This window comes from Pelobates fuscus, chromosome 9 (genome assembly GCF_036172605.1).
Source record: "Pelobates fuscus isolate aPelFus1 chromosome 9, aPelFus1.pri, whole genome shotgun sequence".
Classification (NCBI taxonomy): domain Eukaryota; kingdom Metazoa; phylum Chordata; class Amphibia; order Anura; family Pelobatidae; genus Pelobates; species Pelobates fuscus.
In genome coordinates this window covers 108,070,647-108,083,710 of record NC_086325.1, presented here as the reverse complement: position 1 = coordinate 108,083,710, position 13,064 = coordinate 108,070,647, and the positions used below count along the sequence as shown (strand labels likewise).

The 13,064-nt window shown below is 35.9% G+C and overlaps 1 protein-coding gene across 3 annotated transcripts in view; it reads right to left on the bottom strand.

Moving 5' to 3' along the window:
• Nucleotides 1-506: 506 nt before the first annotated feature.
• The window catches only part of MVB12B (multivesicular body subunit 12B), a 166,636-nt gene continuing 154,078 nt past the window's right edge, over nt 507-13,064 (bottom strand). For all 3 annotated transcript variants that reach the window (XM_063432296.1, XM_063432297.1, XM_063432295.1), the window contains one exon: nt 507-3,941. In XM_063432296.1, coding sequence (XP_063288366.1) covers nt 3,855-3,941 — 87 coding nt within the window. In that variant the 3' untranslated portion in view covers nt 507-3,854. The remainder of the gene's footprint in view (nt 3,942-13,064) is intronic.

Sequence of the window (13,064 nt, the reverse complement as noted above, 5' to 3'; positions counted from 1 at the left end):
GCAATGTTTCAGTCTACATCAAAAGGTAGATCCACAGATAGATTAAAACTACAGCTTCCACAGTGCTTTGTAATTCTATTGCATTGAAAGGCTTGCAAAGCATCACAGCATTTGTAGTTCTACAACATCTGGGGATCTACCTTTTGAGCACCCTTGGTCTTAATGAAGGAACATCAAGACAACTGTAGACTGATGGGTGATGGCTGATGGGTTTTTTCTTTACACACACACAAGCACTTTACACTTAGCCACTGTATTATGCAGTTGCTTAAATGCATTGATGGACTTATAGGTCTTCTATAAATTCTCTATTTTACTTTTTTGTATTTATAAAGACTTGTGAGTGCATCAATGCCTTTGTTGAATATGTTGGATTATATACAGTACCAAAGTGCTTATGATTTTCCTACCTGTTACATGTCACAACCCCGTAAAGACTGTTCAAGATCTATGCTGCTAGATGAAAACTATATTAAAATATTTGGGAGATCAACCACCACATCAGGACAGGTTAAAAATCTTCTTTATTACAAGTACAAGCCACATTTGTTTTCTGCCAAGTTAATATCTAATTCAAGTCCAGCTCTCACACAATATTGTATTACAGTCTGCAGAATTACTGCTCATAAACCTCCTTAGTTTTTAATTTGAACAAATAATTACAAGAAATCTGTTAGTCGTGAGATGTATCCTGTGTGTGTCATATAAAAAAAAAAAAAAAACACAAAAAAAACCACACCGGACAAAACATCTGCTTTATGCAACTGCCCCCCTGAACATCTGACCTTGTATCTACCACCACTTATTAAATTGATACGCATGTATAAAATTAGAAAGAAAGAAAAAAATAAGTTAAATCAGAACCTTTTTATTTTTCCACTCCGTAATAAAGGTAGGTTTTTGTTTAATTGTGTTTCTCTGTAAACTATTCATGTGATTTTCAAGAAACTGTATAACTTGAAAATGTATCACATATTGGTTAACATACACATCATTGTTTTCTTTTGCATATAAATGCCAATAACTAGAACAGAGAAGACACAGAGTGGCAAAGTATTCTTCAGCATGACATTTTTGCAATACATAAATCGGCACTGTTTCTTTTCCAGGTATTACAAAAGTTACCTTTTTTTTTTTTAAAACAATATTTTCATTTCACAAAATATTTCTACAAAAGCTTTACAATGATTTATACATATTCTTGCGTATATGTCTGGTTTACCAACCGGTGAATGTTTTGGACAGCAAAGACTGGTATTACAAATACCTAGAGTAATGGCATGTTTTAATTTGACTGATAAAACGGCACTATGAATAGAAAACTGCATTGTTAGTGCTAAATATGGCGGCTATACATTATACAAAAATGCACATTATACATCCATACTGTGTACGGTTCAGGCTATGTTATGAATAAGAACCTTATGGAAAATAGGCACTGGAATTGGCTGATTCGTTTATATATCACAAAACGTTATGACCATAGTGGTTTGTTTGTCTTGATATAACTGTGCTATGTGCCTCTAGCTTTGTTTCTGTTCTAATTCCCCCCTTACATTTTAAATACCTTAAATTACACATTTTTCAAATGTACCCTACATGCTTCCTGTGCACAGGAGATATGGATATAATCACAATATAAAGTTAAAGCTCAGTGGAAACTTTGTAGAATGTTAAGCTCTCCTGCAATCTGTAACAAAATAATCAGGGCTTTGCCAGTACAGTTCATGGATTTGTATTGATTAATGATAAGAACAGACATATAAAACAGGAGACAACATACTACATAGTACAAATAAATCATATACTTTTAGTGAGTTTACTTGGCTGTCTGCCCATTTAATACCTCTCAGAAGTAGTACAATATGCAAACCAGAGACATTACCTCCTGTGCTTTGCATTTCTCACTCCCTAATGTGTTCATTGCAAGAAAAGGGGCAGGAGACATGATGAAAATTCACAATAACTCGTTAACCCAGAGGTATTCAGATTGCAAATAATATTTTTATTAAAAGAACATTCAAAGCACCATAACTACTATAGCATGTTATAGTGCCAGGAGTGTACTTTAGTGCCCCTTTTGCAAGTAGTCAAAATGTTTGCCAATGATTTGACTTTCTACCTTCTAGGGTTTGCTGGGCACCGCTCTCTCTCCTCTTCTGGTATGGAGAGCCAAATGCTTCTGCAGTGCAGGTCCAGCTCATTGGCTGAGAGCATCCGTTGATTACTCTCAGCCAGTGAGCTAAGCCATGCACCAGTGGACATAATGCTTCCAGTAATATCAGAGGCAGAGTCCGGCACCCAGCGGTCCACCAGAAAGAACGCAAAATATTAAACAGGACAGTTGGGGGGGGTCTATAACCGATATAGCGTACTTTGGTGGTATTGGTACTTTTCAGTGTTCCTTAAAACACACATACTTAAGGAGTCTATTTTACAATAGCAGCTTGTATTACTGTTAGGGAACACACAAACAATAGAAGTTTTATCTGGATTTAGAACATTGCCCTTGCACAGATAACTAGAAGAACATAAAAGATCAAGAAATATTGATCAATTATTTATGTTGCAATATCCCAATCATACAAAGCTGCTTTGAAGGAGGTTATTGATAGTGGTAAGGAGGGTTAATTAATAGTAAGGTAGTATATAAATAGATAGAGGGTGTTACAGGGGGAACTCCATGTCCAACTGGAAAACATAAGGTTGCCGGATCTTTTTCCATTTTATTTAAATGTGGTATTGCTCGCCTCCAATAGATGTTTTGTTTAAAATATCTGCCATCACTGCTCTTCTGTTGCACTAAAACTTATGATATGCGTCAAACCAAGACTATAGAGGCCGAGCGAAACCTTAAGAGAAGGGGGAATCAATATTATAAGAGTTACATCTAAATTAAAGACTACTGAACCAAATATAAATATATAAAAAATATGTGTTCACTGTAAATATAGTTACATTCTTTCAGGGAATTAGAGCAGGTTCTGGTGCTTTGATTGTTTTTGTAAACCAACATATTCTGATGCTATCACTACATAAATAAATTCTAGTGACTACTTAAGTTAATTACTGGGAGATGGCTCAAATAATACATTTAATTGGGTGCAATTACTGCAAATACACATGGAACTAGGCTTGCATGTAGCAGTATTTATGCACAAAGAAATACTTTCAGAGTGCAGTTATATGAGGCTTCAAAGAGGAAGAGTTATCGTGTTAAGAAATAAATCAAACTCTCGCCCATTTCTGTGTCTCTTACAAAGCTGCAACATCATGCAATTTGTAAATGTAACATAAAAACACAAAATCTCTCCAACAGTTTAAATTGAGCATGCACAGAACATCTATTTTATTATAGCTTTTTTTATATTATGCCTTTCCGAGAATCTAAGAAGCTGCTCATTCCCAATTATTTCCACTTGTGTTTTTATGCTATTAAAATAAGAACTTTTGTTTGAGGTTTAATGGATATAGGAGTAGGTTTGTCAGTGGTATAAAAAGTCCCCACAAATTCCACAGCTGATAAGTGACCTGATGTTTGAAAATATATTTAGCATTTGTTAACACTGTCTTATGTCGAGCCGATGACAGCTCACAATCGCTAATAATGCAATAATATTTTTTTAAATTACTTTTTTTGTTGTTGTTTTTTTGCCTTTATATTTACAAAATACAATACAAAAACGATGTCATTAGAAAAACAAACAAAACAAAACATAACAAAGAAAGAAAAATGCCAACTCTTCATTTCCGGCCACTATGGCTAGGAAGGGGTTAATGGTTAGGATCAGCAGCAATGGGTTCTGCTCAGTAGTATTTGTGCGTGCCACTTTTAATGCCTGCCCTCTCCTCTTTCAAGGTGGAGGCATCTGCTGGCAACGGGCAGGGCTAGGCGGTAGACGAGCAGCTGCACTTTGTTCTGTTCTGAAACTGTAGTCATACTGCAGGGAGAGACAGTGAAAAAAATGGTCAGTATTGCCCTCTAAAAGATAATTTGATATTCTTTTTTATAATTTGGTTACTAAAAAGCAAGGATGAAAACAAATAAGAGAGACCAGACTTGGTACACATTAAAGAACACAAAGGTAAAAACATGCTACAACACTGCCACCTTGTGGTAAAAGAAGAAAACGAAATCTAATAAAATCCAACAAGGAATGTAGATATAAGATAAAAGATAAACCTGTCTAATTTCTGTAGCTTGCATAGTAACGTAACATTTTACTCAGTTTGAATAATGGCTCTTGTCCGATAGGAAAATAAATACCTAATACTTATTACAGCTTATTATATTTCCTTTTAAATTATTTCTGTTGACTTAACATTTGAAATTCAAAAAATATATTGACTAATTTTCATTTTTTATTCATTATTATTTAAAGATTCATTATGATTATCCTTTTTGTACACTTAATTATCCACTGGAAAAGGCAGCAATAGGAACATCCTGGGCTGCATGGGGTTCATGTTAAAATTCAGATATTAAAATGTTTATTTTGAAAAAAGTATCTAAGAAATATATATAATATCTATAAAAGTTCACCTCATTCAAAAGTAATATAGCACGTATTATTACTGTGACACTTTAATCTCAAGTCCTTAGTGTTTCCTTAAAGTGCCAAGCAAAATTGTATCCAAGACTAAGAAATACAGATATACATTTTTTGTTCTGTTAAACAGGTAATGCACAAATTACAAAATAAGCATTTCAAAAGAGATCATAGCACAACAGTAATATTTACTTTACTATAGCAAGGCAAGAACCTCATTTTAGAAATACCATGATAAAATTGGCCAGACATTGTTACTTCACTAGGCTGCAGTGGGTATAGTGCAGGCATAGGCAACCTTCGGCTCTGCAGATGTTTTGGACTACACCTCCCATGATGCTTTGCCAGCATTATGTGTGTAAGAGCATTATGGGGGATGTAGTCCACAACATCTGGAGAGCCAAAGGTTGCCTATCCCTGGTATAGTGCATCCAGTTTCATGCTTCATTCATACATGTCTGCTCTATACGTCTCAAAACAAACATTGCATATTTATAAATATGTTTATATCATGATCTCAAAAATCTTTATTACAATTTCAGATCCTTTATTTGCCCCCTGGCTTCCACCCTTCTACCAACTTCACAGTCATGCCTCCTAAAGACTACAACTGAACCCTAACGTACAGAATCCTCCCCTCTCTGCACGAAAAGTCACAGAAAAAAAACTATGATGACAGGGCTCAAAATTTCAAGTCCAACACTACTAAATAGGGCTAAAATTCAAGTCTGGAAGGGTGATTTTCTACTCGTCGATGGTCAGTGGAATGCTTGCGCCCGGATGATACCATTATAAAAGGATTAGGTCACCATTTTTGACTTGTTAAAATTTCACAACAAGACCATTTGATCCTATATTCTTCTACCGTCTCCTGTATTTCAAGATCTTAAATTTAATGCACTCCTTCAAATAGTCAATTATGTGTCCCTTGTACTTACACCTATACTGCAATCTCAAATATTCTAAAGTAGCCCACTCTCTATATTTTCTCTCCATCCAGCTAATGGTCCTGTATATCATCTCCATAACACTAGCCAAAGTAACAAATGATAAACAAAAAGCCAGTTTATATGGTATAAATAGTATCGTATATGCACTCATGGTAAAAAATATGTTTGATTGTTCCTTGAATGAAAAGATAAAAGAAAAGAAAAAATGACAACCTAAAAATAGTCATATTCAGTATAAAACACTGACTACACAGAACAACTCTATTATGAATTGAACTGTTAGGTACCTAATTATCACCTGGAGATCTAATAAATGATAAATTATTACTGGCATTGAACACTCTATTGTTAAAAATAAAATATGTGTAATGTCATAATGAGATTGTAATGATGACTGCTCTTCCCATCCCATTTTTTTCATTTAGTTAAAAATGTCCATGAAACTCACCATTATTCCAGCTCCGTGCCAGTGTCCCTGGAGTAGCCACTCATCCTCCAGTGAAGTTATCTGTAATGACGACTTCTGTCCAATGCAATACTTCTTACAGAGAAGCATTGGGCACAGAAGGTTCGTGCATGACAACTGTTTGTTTCTCATAGAGCATTACACTGAATCCAATTATTCTCTATGAAAAGCATTCAAACATGAAAACCTTTGATTTTTGTAGGTCTTCATTTCTCTGAAACATCAATGTTTGCATTGAGCGTAAAATGCGACATCAGCTATGCAACAAAACAACTTTATTAAGATGAAGTGGTTTTGGTGCTTAGAATGACCCTTAAAAGAAGCACATTTCTCACATGTTTCATGCATTCTGAATTAGGACCCTTTTTTTTTGGGATCTCTAAATTAAAGTTCCTTAGACAAGAATAATTACCAGGTTCCATTGAGGACACTCAGTAAGAGCTTTCATTTCTTTTTTTCCACTTATCAGATCAGGATCTCAACCAAAAAGAAAATCGTATGTCCAATGTTGGCACCAAATCCTAACACTTTTAATCCCCATCTGATGTAGCATATTTATTTGTGCTCTTTTTAGCAATAATATATTTAGATTCTGTGTAATTTACTTCATGAATATGTCCTAAAATCTCCAAAGCCTGAATAAAAAGCAGTGTATTTTAGACATTTCTAATTACGTTTAGCAAAAAAAAATGTCCTCAGAGGAAAAGAGAAAAAATAAATAGGATCAAGTATTGCAATACTTAATTTAAAATGTTTTAAAGGGAGACTGCTGACAAGGTTTGTACACCATTTTATTCCAAACAGTATAAATAAATAAAACAAATAAAAAATAATAATAATATATATTTACTTATTTCATTTTTAAATTACTAATATAGACATATTTGATTGCAACAATCAGACATTACCTTTCAATCAATAGTTATGGAGTGCTCAATTTATTTTACTGCATGTTCATTGTTGAAATCCAATGGTATATTTTGTGATAATTTTCATTTTGAATTGGGACACAGATATAAAATTATGAACTACCCCAAAATCTGTATGTTATCACCATAACGGTATAATTTTTTACAACATTGTACACAGATCTATGTGAGAAAAGCACAACTGGATTGTTGATGGAGAACATTTACTATACTGTGAATACAAGAATTAAAGTTTAGAGGATTTATGCCTTGATTTGAGATATTGTGTTTACCGCTATATTTAATAGAACACCGAGCACTGTAATAACTATAGCATGATGTAGTGGTTATGGTGCAAGGATTGCCATGGTGCCTCTTCATTGTAAGTAATATAACCGTTTGACTCCTTACCCGGGGTCCACTGCCCACCTCTTCTCTGCAGTCAAGAGAGTCATACGCTTCTAGGGCCTGGCTGGTAGCATAGTACATGAAATTTTAAAACCTATTTAATAAATATATGTTTATGAAGTCTAAAAAATGTAATTAAAATACTACTCTATCCCGGTTCTATACCTTGGTTCCCTGTTATTACTGTTTTAAGCAGTGCCCTTTTTATGTAATTGATAACAGTATGTGGAGAAGGAGAAACAGACAATGGGGGATATTTAGAATAGTGTACTAAATTATATAATTATTTTGATAATTATTAAAGTGTTTTAAAAGTTATAGTAAACACATTTTAGTGTGATGAGAAAAAAAAAAACCTCTGTCAAAAAAGTGTAATTTTTTTTTCATGTGCTGTATTGTTGAAAAAAATGTAATAAATCGAACCAAGAATTCACCTTAAAAATGTCGGTGACACCAGTATTGGCCTCCTACGAGGGCCACGTCCACGCACACTTGATCCTCTACATAGCTCACCTCTCCTGGGATGAACTGACCGAGGTTGCGTTCTAGATGCCCTAATCCTAGCTCTACTGTTTGCATGCACTATAAGGGACAATTGCATGACCAACCTCTGACAACCTGAATAATTACGGTGTTAAATTTGTTATGTTATGTACCTTTCTCACTTCATATTGTTGGTATAACGATTGTTTTGTACACCAAATACCTCCAGAAATGCCAACCTGTCCTCTGTTCATTATTATGGTCTAAATATTAATATTATAACTTTCTTGACAACACTGACAATTATAAATCTAAAACTCAATAAAAAAGAATATATATAAAAAATAAAAAAAAAGTCGCTGACACATTGATAAATGTCCTCCATTTTTTGCCCTGGGGGTGTCAAGACTAACTACATTTTTATGTCTGTTCTTAAAATTGTAATATAACATTGAATCTAAATGAGTTAACACATGGTATAGGTGATTCAATGGTGTAATTTTTTTTAAAAAGTGATGGATACCTTTTATTTTACAATGCACGTATTCACTTTCAGGCAGCTCAAGTGGATACTGTGTTGTTGCTTCATAAATAAACAAGTTGTCATAGCAACAGCATTCTGCAGCTAGCAGTCACATATACAGCTATTGATAAGTGTGCCTCCAAGTCTTTGTGGCAGCCTTTTCTGGCAGGTGAATGTATGTTCCCACAGAAGAGTATCAACTATTTCAGTAGTAATATATATATATATATTTTTTTAGATCAGGTTTGTTCAGTCTGAGGCCCAGCCCCCACTGCTGTTGAACATCAATCCATTATCAGATTCATCCATGACAGAACTTGAAGTTAACACATGAAGAAGGAGTGCAACTACACACAGTTGCTTTTATTTTAGAATACTCTAAAATACTATTTTAAGGGACACTATAGTCACCAAAACAACTTTAGCTTAATGAAGCAGATTTGTTGTATAGACAACGCCCCTGCAGTCTCACTGCTCAATTCTCGGTCATTGACGAGTTAAATCACTTTTGTTTTTGTTTATGCAGCTCTAGACACCTCCCCTGGGTGTTACTGACACAGCCTGCATAAAAACAAAATGGTTTAATTTTCAATCAGATGTAACTTACTTGAAAAGTTTTTATCTCCTGCTTTGTAAATTGAAATTTAATTACGTACAGGAGGCTTCTGTGAGGTCTAGCAAGCTATTAACAGAGCAGACGACTTTACAGGAAGTGTTTAGGAAGGCTGTGCAAGTCACATGTAGGAAGGTGTGACTCGGACTGCATAAACAAAGTGATTTAACTCCTTAATGGCAGAGAATTGAGCACTGAGACTGCAGGGACATGATCTATACACCAAAACTGCTTAAACTAAAGTTGTTTTAGTGACTGTAGTGTCTCTTTAAGTAATACAAGATATCCCCTTGGTGACTATGTTTAAACCATAGGGGCAAAATGCACCATGCAGATTAAAGTTGTCGTCGCTTGTTATATTTGTTTTTGACCACTAAATCTCAGAAAATGTTACGAGTAGAATAAAAAAAGAAAAATTGTTGAGAAAAGCACAACCTATTATCACACTGTAAACATTCAATAATAACTTGATGTATCCATAAATCTACAAATACACAATGTAATATTTTTATGACACCAAAAAAAAGTGATGCATTTAAAATTTTAGATCCATTATTTTGGTATATGAAAACTGAATTACCCTTTTTTTCTGCACCAAAAATGCTGTGCGCCCATTTTAATCTTTTTGGGGGGAGAACAGTTCTTGCTTTGCCTTTATATTAGATGTATTAACGTTTAAGAGTTGCCCAATTTCACATTGTCATATCATTGTCTGGAGCCCTTGACATATCTGGTAGTGCAAATTACAAATATTTTATTAATCACCTAAATTAACACAACTGCAAAACATTTCTGAAAATAAGGAAATAGCATGGTGATATATTTTGTTACCCAGTAAAACTTTAGCACATGTGCTGGGCCAGATTTCAATATCACATTAGATACTTAGATCTCAGAGATAGAAGCTGCATTCTGTAATACATGCTTTCTCTGTATTTTGCCATCCGTGCTTGTTAGATAATACAGTCCCTGATCATAATCGTGCTCTGGAATTCGGCTGATAACATTTTCTGAACTTCATTCGGAATTGCCAGAGTGTTTGTAACACGATCACTAGGGATCGACCAATATTGATTTTTTTTTAGAGCCGATACCAATAATCTATGAACTTTCAAGCCGATAGCTTACCGATATTCTGTACATTTACCATTTTGAAAAAATAAACTATTTCTACACAAATCTACTGTTAACTGAACATGTTTATTATTTATTTTTTTATTAAGGTAAATGCACAAAATATACCTGCCAGTCAGAATTTTTTATGTTTTCAAGAATATATGTGTGTGTAGTGGATACAGTGAGAGTATTTCATTAGTGAATGTAGTGTGTGTTTGTGTAGTGGATGCAGTGGATGATTATGTAGTGGATGCAGTGTGTGTTTGTGTAGTGTGTGGGTAGTGGATGCAGTGTGTGTATAATGAATGCAGAGTGTGTGTGTGTTTGTAGTGTGTATATATAATGTGTAGTTTGTGTAGTGTGTTTATATAATGCAGAGTGTGTGTTTGTGTAGTGTGTGTATAATGAATGCAGAGTGTGTGTGTTTGTGTAGTGTGTATAGTGAATGCAGTGTGTTGGTGTAGTGTGTTTATATAATGCAGAGTGTGTGTGTTTGTGTAGTGTGTGTATAATGAATGCAGAGTGTGTGTGTTTGTGTAGTGTGTATATATAATGTGTAGTTTGTGTAGTGTGTTTATATAATGCAGAGTGTGTGTGTTTGTGTAGTGTGTGTATAATGAATGCAGCGTGTGTGTGTTTGTGTAGTGTGTATATATAATGTGTAGTTTGTGTAGTGTGTTTATATAATGCAGAGTGTGTGTTTGTGTAGTGTGTTTATATAATGCAGCGTGTGTGTTTGTGTAGTGTGTATAGTGAATGCAGTGTGTTTATATAATGCAGAGTGTGTGTTTGTGTAGTGTGTGTATAATGAATGCAGAGTGTGTGTGTTTGTGTAGTGTGTATATAATGAATGCAGATGTGTGTGTGTGTGTGTATGTATGTGTAGGTATGTAATGTGTGTAAAATGGGGGGAGGGCATTTTTATATAAAACATTTTTTAAATATTTAATTTTGTTTTGGTTTTTTGTCCCCCCTCCCTGCTTCTTACTTGGCCAGGGAAGGGGGATATGGCATTCTCTGGTGGTCCTGTGGCATGGACTGTGCAGTGGGGGCCCGCAGGAAATCTTACTTACCTTCCCAGCAGATTTAGACAGGGGAGCTGAAGGGAAAGTAAATAAGAGCTTGCTGCGGGCCCTCCAGGACCTCCGGGCTTGTCATGGGCCCGGAGGTCCTGGTCTGCATTATCGGCAATATCGGTATCTCTATAGGCCGATACCGATATTGCCGAAAATACAGAATATCGGCCAAACCGATAATCGGTCGATCCCTAGTGATCACAATGCAAAAATTACTAAACTGTTTTTGCCTGTAATGCTGTTTAACCCCTTAAGGACCAAACTTCTGGAATAAAAGGGAATCATGACGTGTCAGACATGTCATGTGTCCTTAAGGGGTTAAGTTAGAAAGTATTATCTTAAAACGGCTCTTGCTATTCTCATCATAGTTAATTATGCAATCTCGAGATCAATATTCCAGGATTGAAAAATTAACGACCAAACAAAATGCAGTTTGTGTATTTTTTTTATTACATCACAGTTTGTAAGTTATCGACAGCAAAAATAATGATAAACTGATATGTGGCATTTATCTGTTCAAAATTTACATTGACATGCATGTGTATTGCTTTAACCCAGGGGTCAAGTCCTGGGGAAAAAAGTGTGGGAACTCCCCCACCAAAAAAAACCCCACTCGCATGCATATATAAACGCGTGCACACACATACACTCACAGACACACACATGCACTCAGACACTCACAGACGCACACATGCACTCAGACACTCACAGACGCACACACATACTCAGACACTCACACAGTGGTGTATTTTAATTTTGTGCTGCCCTAGGCATGACTATACCTGAGAACCCCCTAATCTAAATTTACTACCCCTTCCTGTCAAGGGCGCACCGCTTCCTGATTAAGAACCCACCCCTTCCTCTTTAGACTCCACCTTTTCCTGCTCCTTTTAAAGAAATACTATAGTGCCAGGAAAACAAAGCTGTTTTCCTGGCACTATAATTCCCTATAGTGCCCCCCCTCCCTCATGTCCTCCCCTCCCCCACTCAACACTGATGGGGTTAAAATCCTATGGGTATTTAGCAGATGCTGGATGTCCTCATGCACAGGGTGAGGACGTCCAGCATCAGTTAGGCGACTTTTGGTCACCTAACCACCCAAAAGTCCCTCTAGTGGCTGTCTGATAGACAGCCACTAGAGGTGGAGTTACCCCTCAAGGTAATTATTGCAGTTTCTGAGAAACCGCAATAATTACACTTGCAGGTTTAAGGGGACTGGGACACTGCACCCAGACCACTTCAATGAGCTGAAGTTGTCTGGGTGCCTATAGTGTCCCTCTAAGCACACTCTCTGACAGACACCCACACTGGCAGATACACACTGACAGTAACACACACACTCAGTGACAAACACACAGACGTCACTGATTTGACACACACACATTCACTGACACACACTCATTCATTGACAAAGACACACACAAACACACTGACAGACACACACACACTAAATGACAAACAGACTCTCACTGATTTGACAGACACTTACAAACATACACTAACAGAAGCACATACACTTATACGCACACACACATGTGCATACACTAACAGAAGCACATACACGCAAACATGCATACACTAACAGAAGCACATACACTCATACACACACACGTACATACGCTAACAGACGTAAATACACTCATACACACACACACTGACACAAACACACACATACACCAACAGACATGAACTAACATACACACACACCAACAGACATGAACTAACATACACACACATACATAGACTAACAGACATACACACATACACATACACTAACAGACATACACACACATAGACTAACAGACATACACACACATAGACTAACAGACATACACACACACACACATACACTAGCAGACATACACACACACACATACACTAGCAGACATACACACACACATACACTAGCAGACATACACACACACATACACTAGCAGACATACACACACACATACATACACATACACTAAC